At 34.0% G+C, this 26,725-nt stretch overlaps 2 protein-coding genes across 2 annotated transcripts; one reads left to right on the top strand and one right to left on the bottom strand.

The window, feature by feature from the left end:
• The first annotated feature begins 1,225 nt into the window (after positions 1-1,225).
• On the top strand, positions 1,226-20,516 carry LOC114327808 (protein PTCD3 homolog, mitochondrial). The gene is made up of 8 exons (XM_028276517.2): positions 1,226-1,390; positions 1,463-1,701; positions 4,899-5,247; positions 15,173-15,606; positions 15,662-15,881; positions 15,935-16,282; positions 18,151-18,337; positions 20,211-20,516. Exons 1-8 carry the CDS (start codon positions 1,362-1,364, stop codon positions 20,364-20,366), a joined length of 1,962 nt encoding a protein of 653 aa, XP_028132318.2. The 5' UTR covers positions 1,226-1,361; the 3' UTR covers positions 20,367-20,516.
• A 2,162-nt stretch (positions 20,517-22,678) lies between these two features.
• Positions 22,679-26,710, bottom strand: LOC114327811 (nucleoporin Nup43). The gene is made up of 4 exons (XM_028276519.2): positions 26,421-26,710; positions 24,091-24,343; positions 23,825-24,040; positions 22,679-23,104 (listed from the first exon to the last, which is right to left on the bottom strand). The coding sequence occupies exons 1-4, from the start codon at positions 26,640-26,642 to the stop codon at positions 22,743-22,745; spliced, it is 1,053 nt and encodes a 350-aa protein (XP_028132320.1). The 5' UTR covers positions 26,643-26,710; the 3' UTR covers positions 22,679-22,742.
• Positions 26,711-26,725: the final 15 nt, after the last annotated feature.

The following is a 26,725-nucleotide window of genomic DNA, read 5'->3' as shown; positions in this document are numbered from 1 at the left end:
TATATTGTTATCTGGGAGGTAAGTAAGTAAATACCTACTAAGTAAATAAAGAAATATAAAATTTTAACATTGAATAAATCTGAAATATTTGGCCTTATTAGGAACTGGTAGCTTAATAAGGCCAGTTTCATTATTTACGCAAATTGAGGTGGATAATAAATTAAGTAAATACCTACTAAGTAAATAAAGAAATATAAAATTTTAACATTGAATAAATCTGGAATATTTGGCCTTATTAGGAACTGGTAGCTTAATAAGGCCAGTTTCATTTTTTACGCAAATTGAGGTGGATAATAAATTTTAAACCTAAGAATTAAAGAACAAACACAAAATTTAGTGAAAGAAACTTTTATTCATATTAAAAACAAAAATTTGTCAATACATTAAGCACACATATCGCACATTTACACACATCTAGGACAATTGGCTTTATTAGGACACTGTCTACTTTTTTATTTAACATAAAAAAATAATAAAAAGCAATATAGAGAAAAACAGTTCCAGTTCCTTAAAAAGTATTAATTTACTATCGCTTTTACAAAGAAAACATAATTGGCTTATATTCATAGTACCATTTAAGTAATTTTATAACTTACTTAAAATTTATAAACGAACTTCAGCACCGTAACAAACACGTGTCTAGTCTACTTGGCGCTGCTATGTGATACTACCAGTATTTGATACTACCGACTGAATACTGAATGGCTTAGACGATTTTGACTGAGAAAGACATTTACGGTGACCTCTAATATATAATATCTATATTTAAGAAAATATTTGCAATTGGCCTAATTAAGACACTGGCCTTATTTGGCGACACTACCTTAGAACAGAAGAGCCTAATACGGACATGTCAGAAAAGCGGACAAAAACATAGAGGAGGGATCCGCTTATGCCCGTTCTTAGCGTGAATTACTACTTTATATAATAAATTATATTCAATTAATTAACTAAAGAATCATTAAAATAAAACGCTGTGCCAGCTAGTTTAATGGAAAGCCAAATAAAACTCAATTTACATCCCAGCCCAACCAGAAACTATAAACAATAAAACAAAACTGACGTAATAAAGATACGACCATAAATTCATTTTATTATTACGTATAACGACTATTAGTTGCAAGGTTTATTGCACGTAAAGTACATGCATATAAAATATAAATCCATTATATTCCTTGAATATTCCAGATCACTTAAAAATACTTGTGTGTTGCGTATTGTGAGTTGCCTATCTAGCGGCAGATATAAAAGAAATAAGAAATAAAAAGAAGAAATATAGGTTACAGTTACAGCTGGTTGAGGTTAATTTATTTAAAAAGCATTTAAAAACAAACCGAAAAAATTATTTAACGTCTTGCAAAATGAACCTCTCAGCTATATGTCTTAGAAGGTAAGTTTCATTTATATAAACAGAAAACTAATTGACAGTATCAAAAAATTTGAGAAAATTTCTTTTCTTCAGGACTCCAGTCCTAAATTCCTCGTTAAAGACTTGGGTACGAGGTTTCAGCAGTAGCAACACGGAAGAAAGAATAGAAATTCCAAATAGAATACCTAGAGGTCCAACAGACATACTTAGAGCTTTAGAGAGTACCATAAGTAGGGACCCCACTGCATCTCACTATAAGTACCATGACGACCCATACTTAATTCCTAAGTCGAATGTGAGTAAAAGAACTTTTGCAATGGCTCAAGAAGCAGGTAAGATACTTAACTACTTCAATAAGTTTGCTTCCAAGTGACCCATATGAGCCGCATCAATTTTTCGCATAGACCAGTGTCTAACTAACTCTTTAGCCGGGATCATAATGCAAATACAGTAGAAGCTCTTTATTCGCGGGGTATATGTTCCGTAAATATGCCGCGAATATGGAAACCGTGAATATGGAATGGTAATTTATATAGGTTTATAGGGGATGCGTTCCTAGGTGACGAAATAAAAAAGCAAATACCTAAAAAAAGCAGTTTTGACCATACAGATTGATTGATTACATATTATCTTCAGCTTTAGGCAATGGTTTAATTAAAGAATTGAGTAAACTCTTGCTCGTCAGTTTTTAAAAATTGCTTCAATTCAGACTGACATTCAGCAGTGGCATTAGCAATTTGCCTCTTAAAACTAAGACTTCGTTCCATAAATGGATCAATTTTCATAAAGAAATCACAAAACTCATTTGCCATTTTTAAACTTTCGCTAAGATTTTTTAAATTAAATGTCATGTTTTCAGTGCTTGTTGAAGCTTGTTCTTCAATGGGTTGTGAATTTAACATTTCCTCCAAGTCTGTTTCAGTCAAATCTTCATCTTGCGATTCAAGCAACTCCTGGACTTCACTTAATTCTAACTGCTTGAACCCATCACATCCTATCCCACCCGCAATTTCGGCAATGTTTGCAGTTAAAGTTTGAACTTTCACAGATTCTTCCGCATTTCCCGCACTCAGAACAGGCCACAGTTTTTTCCAGCATAATTTCAATGTGTATGGTTTCAGTTCTTGTGATGATTATTTTATGTGTATGATGCATTTTGCTATGTCAAAATTTTTCCAGCATTATAAAACATTCATATCAGGATCATAGTTCATATTATCCAGTAACACTTTAACGGTTCGTCTAATATAATAGAGCTTAAAGGTCTGGATTATTCCTTGGTCCATAATATGTTAAATCAAAGCCGTAGTGTTGGGAGGTAAAAAAGTTACTTTTATATTATTTGGATGCATAGTTTCAAGTTTGCGAGAATGACCTTGTGCATTGTCGAAAACTAGAATTGCTTTAAAGTCTAAATTCGTTGATTTTAAATAAGTTTCAACTTCAGAAACAAAACAATTCCGGAGCCAATCACAAAAAATGGGGCTTGTAACCCAAGCTTTCTTATTAGCACGCCAAAACACTGGCAGGTCATCCTTGTTTTGAATTTTTAACGCATGAGGATTTAAAGATCTATAAAGAATCAATGGTTTAATAACAAAATCTACAAATTCATTAGAACAAAGCAGCAATGTATCTCCATATTTTGCTACCTTAAATCCAGGGGCAGACTTTTCGCTTTTAGAAATTAATGTTTTATTTGGAATTCTCTTCCAAAACAGTGCAATTTTGAATGAATTAAATACTTGCTCAGGGCTATATTCTCCACCAGCTACCAGGTACGCACATTCTTCTGGATGTCTTTCTGCTGCAGCAGTGTCTGCAGATGCAGCTTCTCCAAAAATTTTAATGCTATGTTATGATAGTCGCACCTTAAATTTAGTGAACCAACCTTTAGATACCTTCATCCTCCATCCTCCATCTGTACATTCACCACCACCATTATCACCAGGTTCTTTAAAGATTTCCATCCATCCATCCAATGGCACTACAGCCCAAATCGAGCCTTGGCCTCCTTCAATAAGCTTCTCCAATCATTTCGATTTACCGCTGTTCTTTTCCATGAACGCGTTCCCAGGAAGTTCCTGGCATCCTCATCGACTTCGTCTTCCCATCTCTTTTTAGGTCTTCCAACAGGTCTTCTTCCCTGCATTCTTGCATTCAGCAATTTTCTGGGTATTCTATTCTCATGCATGCAGACCACGTGCCCTGCCCACCGTAATCTCTGCAGTTTAGTGTGTTGTGCTAGAGTTGGTTCGCTATATTGCTCGTATATTTCTCTATTATACCTAATTTGCCAGTTGTTATTTTCACTTATTGGGCCCAGTATCCTACGTAATACTTTTCTTTCAAACACATCTAATGCATTGGCAGATTTCTGTGTCACCACCCATGTTTCGCAGCCATAACTTACTATGGGCCTGATTATTGTTTTATATACCCGGAGTTTTGTTTTCCAGTGTACGTCTCGCGATTTGAATATGTGGCCCATCGCGAAATAGGCTTTATTTGCCAGCACAAGCCTTCTATTTATTTCCGGTTCTTCTTCATTGCTTGCAACCAGATCCATTCCTAGGTACGTGAATGTATTCACATGTTCTATATCATCAATAAAGTGTTGTTGCGCCGGTCTATTTGATCTGGTTTGTATGAGTAGTTTTGTTTTATTTTTGTTTATTGCTAGCCCTACTGCTTCTGCACTCTGTTTCAACTCAACGTAGGTTTCTTCCGCTGCATTCATTGTTCTGCTCATTATGTTTATATCATCCGCGTAAGCTGCTAATTTGGTAGATTTGTTTGTAAGTATGTTATTTCCACTCACCGTCAACCGTCTAATTACATATTCAAGAACAAGATTAAAAAGCGTTGGAGCCAATCCGTCGCCTTGTTTCAGTCCTTGCGTTATCGTAAACGCATCAGTGATCTGTTCTTGAATACATACTTGTGCTTCTGTTTCTGTCATTGTCATTTGTACTAGTCGTATTAATTTTGATGGTATGCCAAATTCTTCCAATATATTAGGTAGAATTGTTCTATCTATTAAATCTTTAAAGATTTAGGTATATGTATGTACCGATGTATAAAATTCGATCCATGAATAAAGAAATCTTGGGCCGCGAATATAGAAATTGGATCACATTTTTTGAATCCACGAATAGTGAAAACGCGAATAAAGGAAGCGCGAATAAGGAGCTTTTACTGTACTGACAATTTAAATAGATGATATAAAAGGACAAAACTTAAGTACCCCCTTGGTAGCGAATGTGTTACATATCGCTACCTACATTCTAATACCACATATGAGGATTTTTAGGCGAAAGAGTTAGAGGTTGATTCTGAGTATATTGCGCACAGAATATTTGCAGAAATAATGTTTTCTCATACTTGTGATTAGAATCATTAGGTAGAGCGTGTGCAATGAATCAACCTCTAACTCTTTCGCCTAAAAATTCTCATACGTGGTATTAGAATGTAGGTAGCGATATGAAAAACGATGGCAGCAGAAAGTATTTGTATATATTTGTTTTAGGTCGTAAGGCAGCTCACTGGATAAGAAAAGAACATGCTGATCTTTTCAATCATCTTGAAGCTGATCCTATTGTACCTTCGTTTTTACCAAAATTAGTATACACTGAAGATAGCAAAGTGACAGAAGATGATTTGAAGAAAGTAATTCAAGATATCCAAATCTTGGATGCACAGTTGGTTTATCAGTTGTTGAAGAAACAAGGAGTGGTGATATCGCCTGAAACACAGCAAAGTCTCTTAGAGTTAGTGTGTTATTTTAACAGTGACGATACATTGCCAGAAGAATTTATTGAAGAGAGATGGTTTAAACAGAGTTCCAATCAGAAGGAAAGACAAAGAAAGACTTGGAAGTAAGTAAAATTTGTATATCGATTTCTACAAACTAATAATTTATATCTGTGGTAAAAATAAAAATCCGAGAAAAACGAAACTTAAACAAACAACACTGGATTTAATGGAAGAAAGAAGAAGAACATCTAAAGAATTACCAGAATATAAGGCTATCAACAATAAAGTTAAAAAGAGCATAAGGTCAGACTTGCGGGCTTATAAAACAAAACAAATATTGCAAACCATCGAAGACAATAGTATTGAAATCAAATTTAACTAAAGGAAAATCGAAGATAACTAAAATCAAAAACCAACAGGGGAATACGGTGACGGAAAAAACTCAAAAAATCAAGGAAATACAAACGTTCTACAAGAATCTTTATACATCCACTATACAGAACCCCGGAACAGACCATAGAACAATTCTAAACGTCAGCTCGGAAACTCTCCCTAAAATAACTTCTTCGGAAATTAGACATGCCTTACAGCAAATGAAGAATAAAAAAGCTCCTGGCGAGGATCATATAACGTCTGAAATGTTAAAAATGGGTGGCAACACTGTTGTAGAGGTTGTGGAAGTCTTGCTGAATAGGTGTCTAATAGAGAAAAGAATACCCAATCTGTGGGAAAACGCCGAAATAATACTTTTACACAAGAAAGGAGACACTACTAATATTGAAAACTACAGGCCTATAAGTTTGTTGTCACATTTATACAAATTGCTAACAAGAATAATAACCAACTGCATAACACAAAAACTTGATTTATATCAACCGGTTGAACAGGCGGGATTTCGAAAAGGGATTGGTACTAACGATCCCTTACAAACCATCAGAACACTGGTAGAAAAAAACCACAGAATATAATGTACCCTTACATATGGGATTTATTGACTTCCACAAGGCTTTCGATAGTATTGAAACCTGGTCCTTTTTGTCAGCCCTCAGGGATGCTCGAATAGACTCACGGTACACTACACTCATTAAAAACATTTATGAACAGGCCACATTCCACATCAAAATCAATGAAGACCAAAAAACCGAAAAAATACGCCTTGGTAAAGGTATTAGACAAGGTGATACTATTTCACCAAAACTTTTTACCTTAGCATTGGAAAATGTATTCAAACAGCTGGACTGGGAGGAAAAAGGTCTAAACATTGATGGTGTACGTTTGAGTCATTTGAGGTTTGCGGACGACATAGTATTATTCAGTACAGATATCAAGGAACTGGAGCAAATGATGAAGGAACTAAACCAGAATCTTCATGAAATCTTCTTAAACATGAATCTTCAGAAAACAAAAATAGTGAGTAATATACAAACTAATCTTGTTATTGACAACGTCAGTCTTGAAAATGTAGACCACTATATATATCTTGGACATACCATCAAAATCGGCAAAGAAAACCAAATAGCCGAAATAAAAAGACGCATACAATTGTCTTGGGTAGCTTTCGGCAAGTTAAGCTTTATCTTGAAGAATAGAGATATACCAATGTGTCTAAAACGTAGAGTTTATGACACCTGTAACTACATATGGACTGGAGACCATGGCCTTTACAAAGAAAACCTTAGAGCAGCTCAGTACAACTCAAAGAGCGATGGAGAGGGCCATGCTAGGGATTAGTTTGAGAGACAAAATTCGAAATATCGACATTCGTGAAATAACAAAGATTACTGATGTCGCAGAACGTATAGCAAGGCTCAAGTGGCAATGGGTCGGACATGTTGCCCGAGATAATCCCGAAAAATGGACACAGAGACTAACAAACTGGAGACCAAGAGAGAATAGGCGAGGAGTAGGCAGACCCCAGAAGAGGTGGGCAGATGATATCAAACAAGTCGCGGGCAAACAGTGGATGAGAATTGCCAAGAGTAGAAATCGATGGAAGCAAATGGAAGAGGCCTATGTCCAGCAGTGGACGAACACAGGCTGAAGAAGAAGAAGAAGAAGAAGAATAATTTATATCAGCCAAAGTCTTCTTCAGAACAATTTTCCATTCATCTCTGTCTGTGGCATTTCTTCTCTGTGCTCTACATCAGGGGTCACCAATTGGCGGACCGCAGTCCGCATCTGTGGAAAGCTTTCTCAACGTTTCCAATTCCATTGGCGACATACACCAAATAGAACAAAGCTCGTCTCGAAAACTAAATTATGAAGATTATTTATCTCCAGTTAACTGTCATTTAAGTAATATTCCCACCTGTCATATAAGTAAGACCACCTTCAGTGTGTACAAAAGAACTGGGGGAGTTATCAGAAATTATATACGGATGGTTCAAAAATGGAAGGAAACGTTGGATATGCTATATATTACCCACAAAAAGGTATAAAAATAAACAACAGATTACCTGATAAAATGACAATTTTCACAGATGAACTTATTGCAATCAAAGAAGCATACAAAATATGTATTAATCAAAAATAACTCAATTACGTTATATTTACAGACTGCCAAAGCATTTTAAAGATTTTGAAATATAATATATCATCAGTGCCATCATAGCAATGAACAGTGAAGCTTTGAAATCGGGCAAAAATATAATATTGTGCTGGATAAAAGCACACATTGGTATAAAAAAACAACGAAATAGTAGATGATCTGGTTAAAAAAGCAACAAAGAAGAAATCCGCTCTGCAAACCTATCAACTTCCTATGGAAGACATAATTTCGATTATCTGATCTATCAAACGGACGAAATGGCAGGAACAATACAATAATTCAGACAAAGGAAATTTTTACAAAAAAATCCAGCCTACACAATCAAGACATGGTTTAATCAAGTTTCCAACAGAGGCTTTATCAAAACTATTTGTCGAATAAGAAGTAATCACTGTCTGACTCCAGTCTACAAAAGAGAAATAGGACTTGTAGGTAATGATGAATGTTTATGTGGAGAGCTAGCTGATCTACAGCATATGCTGTTAGAATGTCCTTTACATTTTATTGAAATATCAAATTTCTATACCAATCTAGTTCAAGTTAATGTACAATTTTCTTTTAATCTTATATACCTTTTACAGTCAAACAATCTAGATGTTTATAAAATGTTAGACAACTATTTTAATTGTTTAAAATTAAAGCTCTGAAAAAGAAAAGAATAAAAAAAATTATAAAAAAAATAATAATTAAATAAAATAAAAAGTTACTAAGAAGATCTAAACCTCCGAGAGGTTGAATAGGGTTTAGGTCTTAGCGTAGTAAAAAAAATATACAAAATAATACATAAAAAACAAACGAAAAAAAAAACTAAATAAAAAATATAATAAAAAAATTATTAAAAAATATATTAAAACAAAATAAAAAAAAACAGTAAAAAAACTTGGTAGTAGTAATAGTTTTAAATTTAGATACTAAGCATATATTTTGTAAAAGAGAGAATTAAAAACACATTGACTGGCCAGTTGGTTGCTTAAACCAGTGCCAATAAAACATAAACACACACACACATGAAGTGCTTCGTTTTGTTCCTGCGACTGTTCGGCCCACTCCGAGGAGTGCACCGACCAATCGAGGCCCTGGTCTGCCTACCTTTCGGCATACGACCTGTCCGCATCTGGACTGTAGGCTAGTTTTGTGCGGACCGCAATTAAATTCAGAATATTGTGTTTGGCAATTTTGAAAATGTTTGGCCATGAAATTGTGTACTATATTTGGCTCAACTGATGTGTCCGAAGCCGCCTTTTTAAGAATGAACTTTATTAAAAATCGGTAACGATCTCAGTTAACAGATGAATACCTCAAATCTCTAATAAGAATCAGTTACACTGAACTCACTTCAAACTTCAGACAGGTTGTACATAATAAAAAATGACATTTTTCTTACTAATAATTTAATTTTGTAAAGAGTTTTCATTGTTATACTTACAACTTTAATGTTAAATTGTCATATGCTCTTTTTTATATTCATTTAAATTTTTCAGTTTCAATAACTTAATTTAAAGGAAGTTAATAACTATGTACAAAACTGAAGATCTATGTACGAAACTGAAGAAACGGAAGTCTAAGAACTTGAGAAAGACGTCATTGACATTCAAAATATAAATTCCTAACTTTTAAAATTTTCTCAGTAACAATTACAATACTGCTAGTGTTCAAAATATACTGATAATAATATCAGAACAATACATAATGAATAAATTCATCTTCTTCGTTCAAAAAAGATTTTCTGTCAGTTTTCTCAATAGTTGATAGATTTTGAGTTTGAAAAATGCGAAAATACGCATTTTCGAGGCTTGAAAACTCATTATGTAAATTATTAGTTTTTAGGTTGCCAAGTGCCTAAATTGAAATTTATTCAATTTCAAGATTCTAACGAGTAATAGCTTATTTCAATATACTTAAACCATTGTTTTTTAATTGTTAATTATATGCCTCCACCCCGACTTTTAAGCTGCCGGCCGTCGCACTTTATGGTGTGTCTCTGTTGCAGTTATACAATTTTATAATTCAATATCAACATAGTTTTTTAATAATTTATTTATTTATTCAATTAATTATTGCCAATGTGTTAATTAAATAGGTATGCCAATCATATAGTGCGATATGCACTATATAGTGTGACACGCTGCTGCGGTGGCTTAAGGGTCGAGCGGGAGCTCATAATTAATAATCAAAGACAACGGTCTAAATTTAAATAAAAAAGAAAATAATCGTTTCGTTTTGATTCAATTCGAGTCTCTTGCCATCCTCTGACACCTGATGTTTCTGAATCTATTCCTTATGTGGAATTTTTGTGTGGAACTTTGTATAATTATTTTTCACTCATTTCATCATTCCCCATTAGAGGACAGTCTAACCATACTCCGCTGCAAATATTTTAATATCTGAAGTTCTTTTTCGTTTCGTTATGGTGCAATTCAGCCTCTGGTGCTGGTAAAGCCTCTTTAACAAGGAATAGATTCTGAAACATCAGGTGTCAGAGGATGGCAAGAGACTCGAATTGAATCAAAACGAAACGATTATTTTCTTTTTTGTCATACCTTACTCGGTTTTAGAGTACAAAATGACCAGGTTTCAATAACGTAATCTGCGACGCATTATTGGAGTGTTCTCCTAGCGGCGCCGCTTGGTACTAGTGTGCCTCGGTTAACAGATTACTGGACTCGTGGTAGAAATTATTTTTTACTCATTTAAATTTAAATAAGCCCCGATTACTCATCAGAATCTTGAAATTGAATGTTGGTATGGTATAGTTAGACCCAAACCCAGACATCCAAATTGAAAGTTATTCTCCAACACCAAATTGTTCTATATGGTCCACATAATGTTCAGAAAAAAGTCACACTATTTTGAGCGTCGGGTTTGGGGGGGGGAGGGGGGGGGGAGAAATCTGTAAATTTTTAGTTTTTTACGTTTTTCGTCAATATTTCTAAAACTATGCGGTTTAGCATGAACAACCCTCTATACAAAATTGTTCTACATTAAATTTGAAATATAAAAGGCCCTATGCATAACTCTTCTAAAATGAACGGTTCAAAAGTTACAGAGGTAGTATAGTATAATTGGTCCAAAAAAAGGCCTAACCCAGACATCCAAAGTAAAAGTTTTCATTCAACACCAAATTGTTCTATATGGTCCACATATTGTTCAGTAAAAAGTTACACCATTTTGAGCGTCCGGTTTGGGGGGGGGGAGATGGGGGAGAAGTCGGTAAATTAGTAGTTTTTTTTAGGTTTTTCGTCAATATTTCTAAAACTATGCATTAGAGTAAAGAATGTTCTATAGAAAAATATTCTACATAACATTTGAAACAAAATAGGTTCTATACATAATTGTTATAAAATCAACGGTTCCAGAGTTACGGAGGGTGAAAAGTGTAGGTTTTCGATACTTTTTATATTTACCGATTTCTCCACCCTCTCCCCCACAAACCCGACGCTCAAAATAGTGTGACTTTTTTCTGAACATTATGTGGACCATATAGAACAATTTGGTGTTGGAAGATAACTTTCACTTTGGATGTCTGGGTTTTTGGTATAGTTTTACCATACATTGCCCAAAAAATATAAAAAGTATCGAAAACCTCGACTTTTCACCCTCCGTGACTCTGGAACCGTTGATTTTATAACAATTATGTATAGAAAATTTTTTGTTTTAAATTTCATGTAGAATATTTTTGTGTATAACATTGTTTACGCTAAAGCATAGTTTTAGAAATATTGACGAAAAACGAGGGGGGAGAAATCGGTAAATTCGTAGTTTTTTACGTTTTTCGTCAATATTTCTAAAACTATGCGGTTTAGCATGAACAACCTTCTATACAAAATTGTTCTACATTAAATTTGAAATAAAAAAGACCCAAAAATTCTAAAAACATATTTTCGGGGGAAAAAAAGGTAATGTTCTGAATTTGTTAAAAAAAAATTGTTAAACAATTTCTGCCCAAAAATTTCGCCCGGCATCCTTCTGATTTGTTTATAGGGGATATTTTTAACAAGAATCCGCAAAGAATCCGAATCAGAACAACCGGACACAGGTAGCATTAAATCCGGAAGCTGGAAGTGTCATAGGTTTTCGAAACGGGCCCTCAGGTAACATAATTGGTGACCCCTGCTCTACATAACTCCAATAGATTTTAAATCATCCTCTAGGTTCTCTTAATACCTAAGTAAGGATTTTTTAAGAATTAGTTCATTTTTCGTTTTTAAGTTATAGTTATTTAAATATATGTAAATGTTTATTTGTAATGTAATAGCTAAAAAGCTAAATAAATCCTATTATTATTATTATTATTAAGTCTCAGTCTTCCTCTGGTGCATTGTCTTATTGGCCCTATTTTTGTGACTATTTCACCTTCCTCTTGCCTAATCACATACCCCATCCATCTAAGGTGCACTACCTTAATTAATTTTACAACTCCAGGTTCCCCAAAACTTATATGGAAACGTTCAAGTATTTCGTAACGCAATTTTTGAAGATTTTTGACCCCCCCTCCCCCCATGTAACGCACCGTAACGTTTTTCTGTACCCCCTTCCCCTGCCTAAACGTTACGCAACACCCAAGTTTCCATTTGAACCTAAATGAAGGTACAATCCAGGTGTTCACCGTAAAAAATAAACGAAAATTGGGAGATTTTGATTCCGTAGTTTTTTTTATTTAAGTTAAAAAACAATGCGCCGTAACGTTTTACAAGACCCCTCTCCCCCCTAACTGCGTTACGTAATACTTGAACGCCCCCTATAACTGAAATTTGTAATGCCTGCACCACAAACCTTGCTCTTTTATTCCTCCATATACAGCTCCCGGAACGAACCATGGCAGGTGACAAACACTGTCGTCGGTTGTACACTCAACTAAACTTTACGTAGACATGATTTCTCTCACTGGCCATGGTTTTCTCTGGGAGCTGTATTCTTCTTAGGATATTTCGTTCAAATCATTTAAGCAGTTTTTGGTTCTTCTGTGTAAGTGGCCATATTTCTGTTCCCAGGGCCCCCGTAAGAAATACTGGCGCCTGTGTGCGCCAGAAATACTTGGCGCCCCTTAAGGCATTTTGATAATGTTTTTTATTTATTTTTTTGAAGGTAGGTGGGTAGGTGCTTGAAATAAAGCAAAATAGAAACAAATAAGACAATTGCAACACCATAGCAAATCTTAATTAAATCAAGGTTAAGGAGGGGCCTTATTGAATCAATTCTGCTGGACCATCTTGTCATACATAGAGGGTTTAAATTTCACCCGAGAACATTTTTTCTCACAACATCCCACCTTTTTGTGGATGGCGAACCCAGAGTAACGCGATTTTCAAATTTTTTTCCATTTAAGGTACGTTTTTACTGTTTTTACTACTTTACGAGCCAGCCGCGCCAGTAAAAACGTACCTTTAGACGGGACTGTATCGTCGCCCCCGTTATCGAAATTATTTTGATTCGATTTTTTTGCACAAACTTACCATAATACTTACTTATAACAAATCCACAGGGTACCAGGGCACCAGGCGGTGCTGTGGTCGAAAAATTGTTTAAACAATTTTTTTAAACAAATTCACAAAAAAAATTTTCATTTCGAACAAATTTTTTTCAGATAATTTGGGTCATTCTGAGCAAAAATGGTCCCTTGTCATTTTTCTCTAAGATTGATTGTTGTCGAGTTATACGCGATTTAAGATTTGAGAAATGCGAAAATGGCAATATAACTTGACAACAATCAATTTTAGAGAAAAATCACAAGAGACCTTTTTTGCTCAGAATGACCCAAATTATCTAAACAAAAATTGTTCGAAGTAAAAAAATTATTTTTGTGAATTTGTTTAAAAAAATTGTTTAAACAATTTTTCGACCAAGGTACCGCATGGAACCCTGTGGATTTGTTATAAAGACCTCTTTTTGAGTAAGCCTGGACTAACTTGGGCAACGATGCAGCCTGGACTATAGCGCTAATTGTTAAGAATTAAAAACAGCAGGTTTGTAATAAAATAATGACAAAAATTTCTTCAGGATCTTCAAGGAGGGGTTTTAAACTTTGATTTCGTCACTTTTTGACTTTCATAATAATACTTTATCTACTTTATCTCATATTATGTATAAGTTTTTAGTTTGTGAAAACTGTCATTACAGATAGCAGTGCGTGAAGGATTTAAAGTGTGCGTGAAGTAACAATGTATTTTAAATAGGATTTACTTTTTCGCACTGTTTTTTGGCACACTTTCATATAATCAAATATCCTTAACTTTCGCGTTGTCATGGTGATGACATTGTGAGTAATAAATTACAACAAAAGTTTTGACAGCTTTGTGGTTTGAAAAAAGTTAGAATTTTTAAATGTCAACATTCTAAAAATTGTAGAATAGAAATGAATTCCAGTGACAAAGAGTTACAGTTTTTTATTTGTTTATCGTAGATAAAATATTGTATGAAACTGTGCGTGAAGTACTGTTTGCGAACTTACGCGATGTATAGCACTCGCTCCGCTGTCGCTCGTGCTCTAAACATCGCGCGCGTTCGCAAAAAGCATACTTCACGAACTGTTTCATAAATAACTATTTTAATCGAGTTATTAAGCCTTAAAAATGGCCATTTTCGCATTTTTAAACTTTAAATCGCGTATAACTCGACAACAATCAATTTCAGTGAAAAATGACAAGAGAACTTTTTTACTCAGAATGACCCAAGTGATCTAAAAAAAGTTGTTCGAAATGAAAAAATTATTTTTGTGAATTCGTTTTAACAATTTTTCGACCACGGCACCGCCTGGCACCCTGTGGATTTGTTATAAGGACCTCATTTTGAGTAAGTTTGTGCAAAAAAATCGAATCGGAATAATTTCGCTAACGGGGGCGACGATACATCCCGGTCTAATTAGTTATTTGATGGGTATGTAATTTTCAAATCTTGTCTATTCATCATTTGAGCGTCACACAATCGTTGGCTTATCGATGAGATTGAATTACCGCCCACACACTACTACTTACATGTTTAGCATTTTTTCAGGAAATCAGCGCATAGTTAGGTATTTCTTATCTACAGTTTTGGTGTTCTACGGAATGGGTGTTTGTTATATTTATAGCGGGATTTTTTATTTTATATCTATAGAAAGACTAATAATGTCATCTCTAATGTCAAGTAATTTCTCAACTTTTATTTTAAAATTAATTTTTGCTTTTTGATTTTTTTTTTGTAAATATTTTTGCAATTTTTGACCCTCAGTTTTGGCGCCCCTAAAGGATGCCGCCCGTGTGCATTGCACACTTTGCACATATGGTCGTGGGGGCCCTGTCTGTTCCATATTTAGCAATGAACTTATTAGTGTTGTATGGACAGTCATTTTTAATTTTTCTTGGGTATTTTTAAGGCAATCTGATTTTTCAAGCCGTAGTAACATTTCTTAGCAAGTGTTATTCTTCATTTAATTTCTTTGCTGACATTGTTATCTGTAACAACATATTTTACCGTAATATGATCTACTATTGAGATTTGTTGATTAAGTTGTTTTATTTTAGGGATGGAAGTTTCGCAGAAGAACTATTCCAAAGCTTAGAAAACCCAACAGCTGAATCATACTCTGCTATGATCCAAGGTATGTCCAAGTACTTCCAAGTTGAAAGAGCTTGGAAACTATTTGAAGAAGCCCAACAGAAAGGCCTTGTTCTCTCCCCAAACACCTATAACTCCCTTCTAAAAGTAGCGAATTTTCTCAAAGAGAGTTTTGAAATGAGATGGACTTTTATAGTTAATCTTTTGGCTGATATGAACAGAGCAGGTGTCAAGCCAAATTTGGGGACCATGAATGCTATCTTGCACTCTTTGAGTACCATGGGCAGAGGGAAAAGTGTTAGAGAGTACGCCTTGCAAGTTTTAGCTGAGTTTAGGGGACTTGGAGTTGAACCGTCTTTAGGATCTTGGTATTATGTACTGATTACATATTGTAAAGAAAGTGAGTATGTTGATATTATACTGTAGAAACTTATCTAATTTGTGATACGATTTAGGAGGACCTATTAGCACCATTCTTCATGATATATTGCCTCACATCGAGAATAAAGACCATAAAATCAAAGATCAAAGTGATACCTACTTCTTTGTCACAGCCATGGACATATGTAGGAATCACTTAAAGGATGTGGAGCTGGCTAAAAGAGTAGATAAGTTGCTGCACGTTGGATCCAACTACGACCTTATAGGAGACTCTTACAAAGAATCTATATACTAGTAAGTCGTTTATAGTGTGTGTATCTGCAAGTCTGACATATTTTAAATTTCAGCCGTCACTATTTTGTGCTCCTAGCCACCAGCATACCTTTAGAAGAATTCATGACGACCACGTATGAAATCCTAGTACCTAATATTTATGTGCCGGAACCGGGTGTCATGGCAGAGGTCCTCAAACAAGTCGAACTGAACGGTGCCATAGAATACATACCCAAATTGTGGTCTGATATGACAGTGTTTGACCATGTCGAACAAGAAAAACTAATTCACTCAATTACGGGTATTATGGTCAGTAACATTCCAGAGAAAAATTCCAGTTTGCATGAAAATTTTGCCAACATTGCATGGGATATTCATACTAGGGTGGAAAATCAGAATACTAACAAGGTTAACAAGCTAAGGTAAGATAATATTGCACTATTAGTCCAGGAAACGAAGCTTTTCACCTCGCAATTTTTACAGAATGGATTGATTTGCTTGAAAATTTAAGAATAAGTAGTGGATAGTCCAAGGATCAAAATCTATATGATGCCGAAAGGCGCTTTTACCATGGGGGTGATTGCAACCACATCTCGGGGGTGGAAACTTTTTATTATATTTTGACCGCAAAAGTTAATAAAAACATTCATTTTAAGCAAAAAATGTTATATACATTTTTTTTGATAAAATTAATAGTTTTCGATTTAGTCGCTATCGAAAGTGTTAGTTTTATATCGAAAAATCAATGTTTTTCGAAAATTCTCATTTACGATTCACTCAATTTTTGCCGTAAAAAAAATTTTTTCAAACCAAGTTCTTGGGAATTAAATAACCTACAATTTCATATTTAAACATTTTTTAGTATCTCTTATGCTAATCTTTCTATTCTGAAGAAAATGGCGTTTTTACCAAACCTCAAAAATTCGTTATTCGCTTTTAACTCCAGTTTTTTTTTTAACTAATCATTCTAAGCCGGTCAGACTTCTAGAATCTATTAATAATACATACATAAAGAAGAATGAATAAGGCCAATGACTAAAAACACCGCTAACTTACATTATTATGCTTCCAATTGGATTTCTCCTTTTTTTTTCAAATAAATATACATATTGATTTTTTAACCGTAACTTTTTTATTTTTTATCTTTATATTTTATCTAAAAAAGAATTTTGTAAGTTTTTACAAGATCTACTCGTATGACTATTAATATTAAATCGTTTTAAAAACCTCAGTCGCAAAAAGAGATGACTTTGAAAGGGTTGGTAAAAGTGGTTTTTGCATGTTATTACAAGTTTTAATTGTCGATAGCTCACTCAATTTTTGCCGTAGAAAAAATTTTTGCAAACCAGGTTCTTGGGAATTAAATAAGCTACAATTTCATATTTAAACATTTTTTCGTATCTTTCTATTCTGAAGAAAAGGCCATTTTTTCCAAACTACCAATAATTCGTTATTCGCTTTTAACTCCATTTTTTTAAAAGCTAATCATTATAAGCCGGTCAAACTTCTAGAACCTATAAATAATCCATAAATAAAGAAGACCAAATAAAGTCAATGAATAATTTTAATTAGGGTGGTGATTAGGAGGTTGCTTCCGATCACTTTTTCGCTGAAAAGAATAGGGACTGACATTATTTTCATTATAAGTCACTTAATTTTTGAGCTAAAGACTTTTTTTATTTTTGGAGATAGATATTTTTAACTACTTTAAATTAGTTTGAACAAGTTATCCTCAAAAATGCATAGTTTTCCCGTCTTTTGACTTTGAAACTACAATATTTAGCATTTGACGAAGAAGAGCTAACATATAATAAAGTATAGCTCGATTACTATTACTCTTAAAGAAAATAAAAAAAACGGTTTTGTTTATTTTTTAAAAGGTATATTTTTGTTAAGCAAAGTTGTTTTGATAAAACGAAAACTTTTGAGTTATTAGGAGAAAACTGTTTAAAAACATTGATTTTTTTTATATAAAACTAACATTTTGGATAGCGAATAAATCGAAAAACTATTAATTTTATCAATAAAATGTATAGATCGTTTTTTGCTTAGAATGAATGTTTTTACCAACTTTTGCGGTCAAAATATAATAAAAATTTTCACCCCCGAGATGGTAAAAGCGCCTTTCGGCCTCATATAGATTTTGATCCTTGGACTATCCACTACTTATTCTCAAATTTTCAGGCAAATCGATCAATTCTGTAAAAATTTCGAGGTTTTATCCTATTTTAAGCTTCATTACTTGGACTATATTTAATTACAATACTTTTTTATGTCTTGGCATTTTCAGTTTGACTGGAAACCTTCTCGGAAGAATACTGTTGCTGATCTTAAGAAACGACGATTTCGAAAAGGCCTGCATCATCATGGATAAATTGGATAAGGATCATCAAACCATCGCTGGCGTACCGGACATTGAGGCTTTAGAATGCTTTGTTGATAGCTGTATTGAGAGAAAAGCGCCATCTAGAGCCATCGTAAGTACATTGAAATTACTCCGTTCATCATCACTGGCTCGACAACCCCTTTTGGTTCTTCGCCCGCTCCAGGATTCTTCTCCATTCTGATCTGTTCCATGCTTTTTTTCTCCTATTTTTTTTTATTTTTTAGGTTGTCAGTTTCTATTTTTGTTCTATGTAACTTCAGTCTTCCTCTTGTAGTTTTCCTACTGGCACTTGTGTACTTATTTTACTGTTTGGTATTTCGCCTTCTTCCATTCTTTCCACATGTCCCACCCAACACAGCCATCCTATTTTAATGGATGTTGATATCTGAATCCTAGTATATTTTGTATAGTTCAAAGTTATGCCTTTGTATTCAGTGCTAGTCAAAAGTCTGGTCCCCCCTCGTATCTTGTGAACGGTTTTACTTATAATAGTGAAATTTGGAGGAAGGATTAAAAGGACTTAGGCTTCTTAATTAGTCATAACAGGTAACGTAATATTAGTGAAAGATGACGTTACAGCGCCACAGCGACCGATAATTTTAAATAGGACCTTATGGCAAGTGATACTTCGTTTGAAAGGTTTTGATGAATAAATGAAATAAATAGTAAAATTGTAGTTTCGCATTTAATTAATAAATATTCAAACGTCCGCCGCCTCTGGTTAGTTGTCAAAAAGTTGACGTTTTTCAGTCCTCCAATTGTTTTTACGTCAACGTCAACTTTTTTTACAAATATCCAGAGGCGGACGTTTGAAAATTCATTAAATGCGAAACTACAATTTTAATATACCTATTCAAGCATACTATTTTTTTGCGTTTAAGCTAATTTTGACTAATAAATTAAATAAATACTAAAATTCTAGTTTAGTATTTAACTAATAAAAATTCATACGTCCGCCTATGGTTACTTGTCAAAAAAGTTGACGTTTTTCAATTATTCTCTAGTTGTTTTTACGTCAACGTCAACTTTTTCGACAAGTAAGCATAGGCGGACGTTTTAATTTTAACTAATTAAATGCGAAACTACAATTTTGGTATTTATTTAATTTATTCATCAAATCAACGTAAACTCAAACAAAATTAGTATGACTGATTAGGTAATGTCAATACCTTTTAAACGAGGTATCACTTGCCATAAGGCCCCATTTAAAAGTATCTGTCACCGTGGCGCTGTAACGTCATCTGTCACTATTATGTCACCTGTTATAACTAGCTAAGGCCCGGTCTTTTCACCTCCGAATAAAAGTTATTCGGAGGTTTATTTGACAGATTTACATGTAATCTGCCGGATAAACTTCCCAATAAATAGTTATTCGGAGGTGAAAAGACCGGGCCTAAGAAGTATACGTCCGTTTAATTCCTCCCTTCAAATTTCACGATTACAACTATAACCGTTCAAAAGATATGAGGGGGACCGGACTTTTGACTAGCATTGTATAGTGTTGCAAAGTTTTTCTTTCAATAATCTTTCCTCGCTTTTCGAAAGTGTCAAAGTACCTGAACCATATGTGAGTACTGGTCTTATTAAGATTTTGTATATTTGGCATTTTGTCTTTCTTGTGATGTTATCTGACCTTAGTTGCCTAATTAAACCATGGTGACATTTGTTGGCAATGAATATTCGCCTCTTCACTACGTTTGCAACGCTGTTATCAGATGTAACTAGGGATCCCAAATATATAAAAATTTTTATCTCCTCAATGTTGTATTTCCTATTGTTAGATTTTGTAGCTGCTGTATTTCTGCATTTTTACATACATATATCTTTTCTTTTGGTCTGTTTGATTTTAAGGCATTAAGATATTTTAACACATTTTGAGTATTAGTTTTCAAGTTATAGTCATTTAAGTAAAACTACTTTTGCCGTTTTCAATTTTACATTCTCTCAATTTTTTTATTTTCAAGGCATGCATCCAGTATTGTGCTGACAGTGGGTTCCAGGAAGCTGGTATATTTGCTGCTAAACTTAACGAGAAACTAACACTTGATGAATCGCATCTGAACAGTCTATCAAGGATCGTAGGTGATGTGAAGCTAGCAAAAGTCTCGGACCAAAGTTGAAGATGTGTTTTTTATATTGATCAGTTGATTTTCTGACTTTATTAAGTTTATATCAACACTGAAACGAACGTAACAGTTTGGAGTAGTGTGAAAGTATATTGTTAAGAAAGCAAGTGTATATTAAGTTTTGTAAATAAAAAATTAAATTATTGTTTCCTTGTAACTACTTATACCTTAAGCCTTAACACATTCACAGACACATCTACATGTGCCCACAGTTAGGGATTGCAATCCAGCAGCATTTTCGATCCAGCTGGATTTTTGCAACATTGGCCTGAATCCAGCAAAATGTGGAATCACAATAAAAACACGATCTTAATGTTTTTTTGTCTGTATCCTAAATTTCTAAATTTTTAAACATGAATTATTTAGTTTCTTGGAAGTGAGACCTTAAAAAACATAGGCCTAACCTACTTCGCACAGAACTGCACACAAAGTCTGTTGTGGAGAAAGCCCTTCCAGCCTCTGTACTGGTCGGTTTTAAGGTCATTAAATAGTCATAGACCATTGACAAATGATCGCTTTCCACTCCTTTGGCCTCATAAACTGCCATTTCCTTTTCCAAAATCTTTTTGAGAACCATATTTTTTTTGGTTATGAAAGTTTTCTTTTTCTCGTTTCAATTCAATCTCAAGTTCTTGTTCCAAAGTAAAATTCACGGACTCCGGATTAGTTGGCCCATCTTCATTCATTATGTCCTCTTACACTGGTTCCACAGTTACTTGTTTATTTATATGAATCAACAAATTTTTCATTTCTTGTCGCATTGCATTCTTTTTCGGCATGGGGAAATAACCAAGATTGTTTAGTCCTTAGTCCTTCGTCATACTTTTTTGATTTTGTAACTACATGAATGTACCTGTAATTTCAAAGAGATACTGTTGCTCTCACTGCTCATGATATTATTGACCACTCGCCAGCAGAGAATTTTATCGCAGAATCAATGTCTTATCAATAACGCTTTATCGATGCAAACTTTTAGGCTGTAGAAGCTTTCCAGTATACTGAGCTACTGCTATTAGCGCGATAGAATGGCAAGTTGCCGACTCACGGCTTTGAATAAAGAGGCTAATGAAGACATTCAGTAACTTATTTCGAATTTGACACGTTTGCGGATCCGCGCTGCTGGATCCAGCATGTAAAAAAAGTGGATCCAGCAATTGCAATCTCTACCCACAGCCATGTCCCTTTGTAAGTGTCTGCATATTCAGTCGTATCTGTGAATGTGTTCAACTTCATTTCACCACCATTGAATCAAAATATAAATAGATTTTTTGCCTTTGTGTGGTTTGATTGTAAAACTCAATTAATTTCTGCAATGAAAATTATGTACACCTGGTTCCAAAAAAAACTGATACGACTCTTGACGAGTATTTTGTAGAAAATTGAGCAGTGTATTTTGAAGGATAAATACTTAATATTTACATACTGTCAATGTCACTGCCAAATCTTAAAATTTGTCAGATAGCTTATTCTGTTCCACGGTTATTAGACTTTATTATTAATCTTTATTATTAATACTTCTCCGCAACTGAGGGTATCTTATCAAGTGTATTGTTTTTAAACAATAGATGATAAAATAAAAATATTGACAGTTCAAAAATGTGAACATTATTGCATTGTGTGTGGCATAAGTTTGGGCTGAAAACTGAAATGTATTACATTTTTATAAAATTTTGGAATATGTTTAATTACGTAGACCAATTTTAACAGTTGTTTTCAATACAGATTTGAATCATCTACAAATAGTTTCTAATGTCTTTTGATGTCAAATAATTAGGGAAGCTGGAATTCAACAGTTTAGAATTTTACATTGAGTTAATGCAAAATTGTGACGCATGTCAAAATTCTCAATGTATTTTAATTGTATTCATTTTTTTTCGAATCCTGAGAAAGCTAATAAATATTTTTGAAAAATTTAAACTCAGAATGAAAGACTACATTATTACCGAGGGCTGAAAGTCCCTGAAAACTTCTATAATATTTATTTTAATAAGTTACAGGGCTGAAAATAAAAAAAAGTGTGATATTTAATTTCAAATATTTCATTCAATAGAAACTGCTTGTTTATTCTAAGGGGCTTTCCGCCCTCGGTAATAATGTAATCTTTCATCCTGCGTTTAAATTTTTCTAAAATACTTATTAGTTTTTTCATGAATCAGTTGTTTGTTGTTTGTTTATTTTATTATTTGTCTGTCATAATAAATATAATGTCAGATCAATCAAATACACTGCTCAACATGATGAAATCTTACTAAGAGTCGTATCAGTTTTTTTAGGAACCGGCTGTACAAGTCTGCAAATTATAGAACTTTGGTTTTTGGAGTAATTACGTAATTACGAGATTTATTATAAAGTCATACAAAAATAAACAAATTACAAATTAACACCATTAATAAGATAAATAGCTTCGTTATCACACCCACATATAACCTTATTTCTATTCAGATCTAATGAATTAATAGGCTTGCCAAGAGTGGGCATAAGAGTGAAAACATCCAACTTGTTTTTCACATTATCAGGTGCCAGCCATACATTAGCCTCAGTAGTATCTAACAAAAGTGAGGGAACTGCAGTTGCTTTGGTAGTCCAATGCCAAATTTCTCCAGAGCTTGAGCAAGTGAAGAGCTGATCTGGACATTCGGGGTTGAATTTTATCTCAGACACTGCACCTTCGTGTGCATTCAGTACATTTACTGGATAGGTGTTATGACGTAAGTCCCATGTAGTTAATGAACCTGAAAGAGTAATCTATTAAGAACTTGAAAGTCAAAGTTTTCAACCTAATAGAAATATTAAAAATATTGAAAAATATTAAAAATATTCCTAAAAGATATTTAATTGAAAACTTATTGGTCAATTTTCCTGGTAACACCTCCATGGCTTATAAAAGTTTCAAGCCAGATGGATGCTGAGGCGAAGAAGACAAGAGGGAATTCAAAAACTTACAATTCACGACCCCGTCTGTTCAGCTGGTAAATTCCAACGGAAAATGGACCTAGTAAATGGAAAAACAGTTTTTAAATTCCCTCTTGTCTTCTTCGCTTCAGCATCCATCTGGCTTGCAATTTTTAGAAACCATGGAGGTGTTACCAGGAAAATGGACCAATAAGTTTTCAATTAAATATCTTTTAGGAATATTTTTAATATTTCTATTAGGTTGAAAACTTTGACTTTCAGTTGCCAGATGTCGCTAGACACCTACTCCATAAACGTCAGTTGCAATGCGGGGATAAGCTCTCGGAGTTTCGTCACTTGGGGCAGAGAGCAGCAAACCTACGCCTCTCTGATGATGACTCTAAATAGAGCCGAAAATCGTCAATTTAGAGTGCTGGTTTGCACTCTCTGTTCTAAGTGAAAAATAAGACAGTTTTGTCTTCGCATTGCAACTGAATAAAAATGGTATAATTTTTATTTTATATTAAGAACTTGTTCGATCTTTTTCACAAGTTTCTTACCTAAATCATCACCAGTAATCACCAAGTGCCTTTGTGTGGGATGAAAAGTAAGACATGTAGGTGTCACTTGTTCCCCACTGATCATAAAAGTACTATTCGGCTTGCCATCAGTGCTTCTCAAGTCCCAAATTTTCATCTGACCCCTCAAGTTACTTGTTAATACTTCATTATGTTTTAAAAATATTACACAGTGTATAGAGCAGCTATCAGCGTTATCTAAAATATTTTGATTTAATAAAAGAAACAAAATTGTCATAAGTTATTACCTATTTTCCTGACAACCTTCGGAGACTTAGCATTCAACAAATTAATAGTTCCATCTTCTCCGACTGTGACAATATCGTTTTCATATGTAGTTAAAGAAGTACAAGGACTCTCATCACCATTTTTAAACTCATGTATCTTACTCCAACTAACTTCATTCTTTAATGTTGTACTTTCTGTGTATGAAGGTATAATTTTCTTAAGATGTGCAGATCCACTAGACGAAGATGTTACAAAGTAATCAGCATTCAAAAACTAAAAATGAAGAGTTTTTATTAAAAAAAAAACTAAAAATGAAGACTTTAATAGCATATTAACCAGAATTTATTTATTATTTATAAATGGGCAAAGCCCAAATACAATTTATGTTATAACTTTTAAATTACAGAACATGGGTAACAACAAACAAAATAAATAACAATCGCATAATATGGGTATGGGTAATAATTAATAATAAGTTTTAATTTACAAAAACCTGACTCGGCTGATTTACTAGTCTGGTAGTTCTAGTGAGGAAGTTCTTAAGATCATAGTTAGTACAGTGGATTTGGTAAAAGAAATTAACTGTAGCCCTAGAAGAAGGCTAAGAAACTCTGTAATTCCAGTTTTTTCGTGTAGGATCTTGTAGAAAAAGTTGAGAACCCTTCTCTTATGACAGGCAGTGATTGGGTGGGTCATATTTAGGATTCTACATCATTGTAGTTGCCCAAGATATTAAATTTATATGCAATTTGTGTTCAACTTACTGAAAAGCATTAATATGCACTCCGTAATGGAGATCATATACAGGAGGCATACTCAAGATGGGAACCGACCAAGGCACAGTAGACAGTTTTTAAAACTGTAATATTTGTAACACTACCGGCTCTAGGTTATAAGGCGCCTGCCTACAATACAAGTATACTGCCGTGCTTAGCAAAAACGCTGTATATGCAGAGACATCACATTCGAATAAAATCGATTTTAGTTTAAGAATTCGTATACATTTACACAGGATACAGCATAAGACGCAGTGTGTTTAATGTGTTTTAGCTTAACTTACGTCATTTTTATTAAGCAAATAAGATAGATATGCACATTTGGGTTAGAAAAAGTAAAAATTTCATTTTTTCAGATTTTTGCAGATACAGCGTTTTTGCTAAGCATGGCAGTATAGGCGCCCTTCAGTTTTTTTAATTATAATTTTGTATAGCACCAGCAGAAAAAAGCTCAGTATGGCACCCCCCAAACAGGAATAACCGCCTACAGTGCATCCCTTGCAGGCCCGTTATCGCTGGCCGTGATTTGTAAAATGTTGGGTACATCTCCTAATAAAACATCTGAAAAGCCTTAGTAACAACATTATCTAAAGCGTTTTTCAAACATGCGATTCAGGGTACGAAGGATAGGGCTAGTGCAAAGTAAATGAGAATTTTCTTGAGAATGTTGCTGCACTTCACAGCAGCGGCTGTGAAAGGTAGTATTAGGCAGGTATGATCGAAGCGAAGATCGGTGGGATATGCGCATTTTATCAATGAAAATCGATATTTTTGTTATTTGGGATCTCCGAGTGTACAATACTTGTAGAGGATTATCGCTGTTAACTGCTGTGGAATAGTGAAGGAGGATTTATTTATGATAATTCACACAATGGCAAACCTGCTTGCAATATACAGCTATACTGATTCTAATGTTTGAAACGCAGTATAGATGATGGGAAAGCTGTAAATTTGTATCAAGGATGACCTGTGAATATTACAGTCCATAATAGCATTTCTGGAATGGCAAAACATGATTTTGCATTTAGGTGAATTAAGTTCCATGCCATTTCTTTTACACCACTCTAGCAAGTTATTTAAATCATTAGTAGTTTTTCACAATCCTCCGGGATTTAAATACACAGCATAATTTTAGGTCATCATCAAAGAACAAAAATAAACAGATTGTGAAGCATTCATTTATATCGTTTATGAAAACATTAAACAAGAGTGGCCCAAGGTGGAGCCTTGAGGCACTCCTGATGGAACTTGGGATAATTTTAGAAAGAAAAGTGCCAATTTTAACAATTAGATAAGGAGCTTTGAAACCATGACAATAAAGGCTCATCAATCACAATCAGTTTTAACTTATGCAACAAAATATTGTGTGGTACTCTATCAAACAACTTCGAGAGGTCAGTGTATATTGTATCCACTTGATAATGATAACCCTTCTCCAAGGCATTCAACAAGAAGTCCACCCGAGGAAGAAGGTTTAATTCTGTAGCTTTTCGCAGTCTAAACCCAAACTGTTGTTGGATTAGTAGGGGTTCAAGTAGCAGGGTTAGAATATCACATTTTATGTTCAACTGTACCTCTATTTCAGTCACGTCTCCACAATAAGGTTCATTGAATACTAAGAACGGATATACATCATCTTCTTCAATGTTTTCACAAAAATCCCACAATTTAATATTATTTTGAACATTATCTACACTTCCTGTGACGAAAAAGTGACAATTATTAAATTCGTCAGGCCTCCAACGAATCTTATTAATCTTTTCAGAGACAAAAGTACCGTGCAAACTGTGAGACATTTTAATTTTAAAAATTTTCGAGACAAGGAACAACGAACTTAACCTAAAAATCCAAATTTGCTTGCCGGTTACAACTTCACTTC

Source organism: Diabrotica virgifera, chromosome 8, assembly GCF_917563875.1.
Source record: "Diabrotica virgifera virgifera chromosome 8, PGI_DIABVI_V3a".
Classification (NCBI taxonomy): Eukaryota; Metazoa; Arthropoda; class Insecta; order Coleoptera; family Chrysomelidae; genus Diabrotica; species Diabrotica virgifera.
This window is presented reverse-complemented; position numbering and strand designations above follow the sequence as displayed.

Bases quoted from the DNA above. Each gene is read 5' to 3' on its own strand.
- LOC114327811 (XM_028276519.2), bottom strand. From the start codon at position 26,642: ATGTCTCACAGTTTGCACGGTACTTTTGTCTCTGAAAAGATTAATAAG. The intron at 24,344-26,420 runs GTACAGTTGAAC...CTTCATTTTTAG, and splicing joins GAGACGTGACTGAAATAGAG to TTTTTGAATGCTGATTACTT. The intron at 24,041-24,090 runs GTAATAACTTAT...AAAATATTTTAG, and splicing joins GAAGGTTGTCAGGAAAATAG to ATAACGCTGATAGCTGCTCT.
- LOC114327808 (XM_028276517.2), top strand. From the start codon at position 1,362: ATGAACCTCTCAGCTATATGTCTTAGAAG. The intron at 1,702-4,898 runs GTAAGATACTTA...TATTTGTTTTAG, and splicing joins TGCAATGGCTCAAGAAGCAG to GTCGTAAGGCAGCTCACTGG. The intron at 16,283-18,150 runs GTAAGATAATAT...TGGCATTTTCAG, and splicing joins AACAAGGTTAACAAGCTAAG to TTTGACTGGAAACCTTCTCG.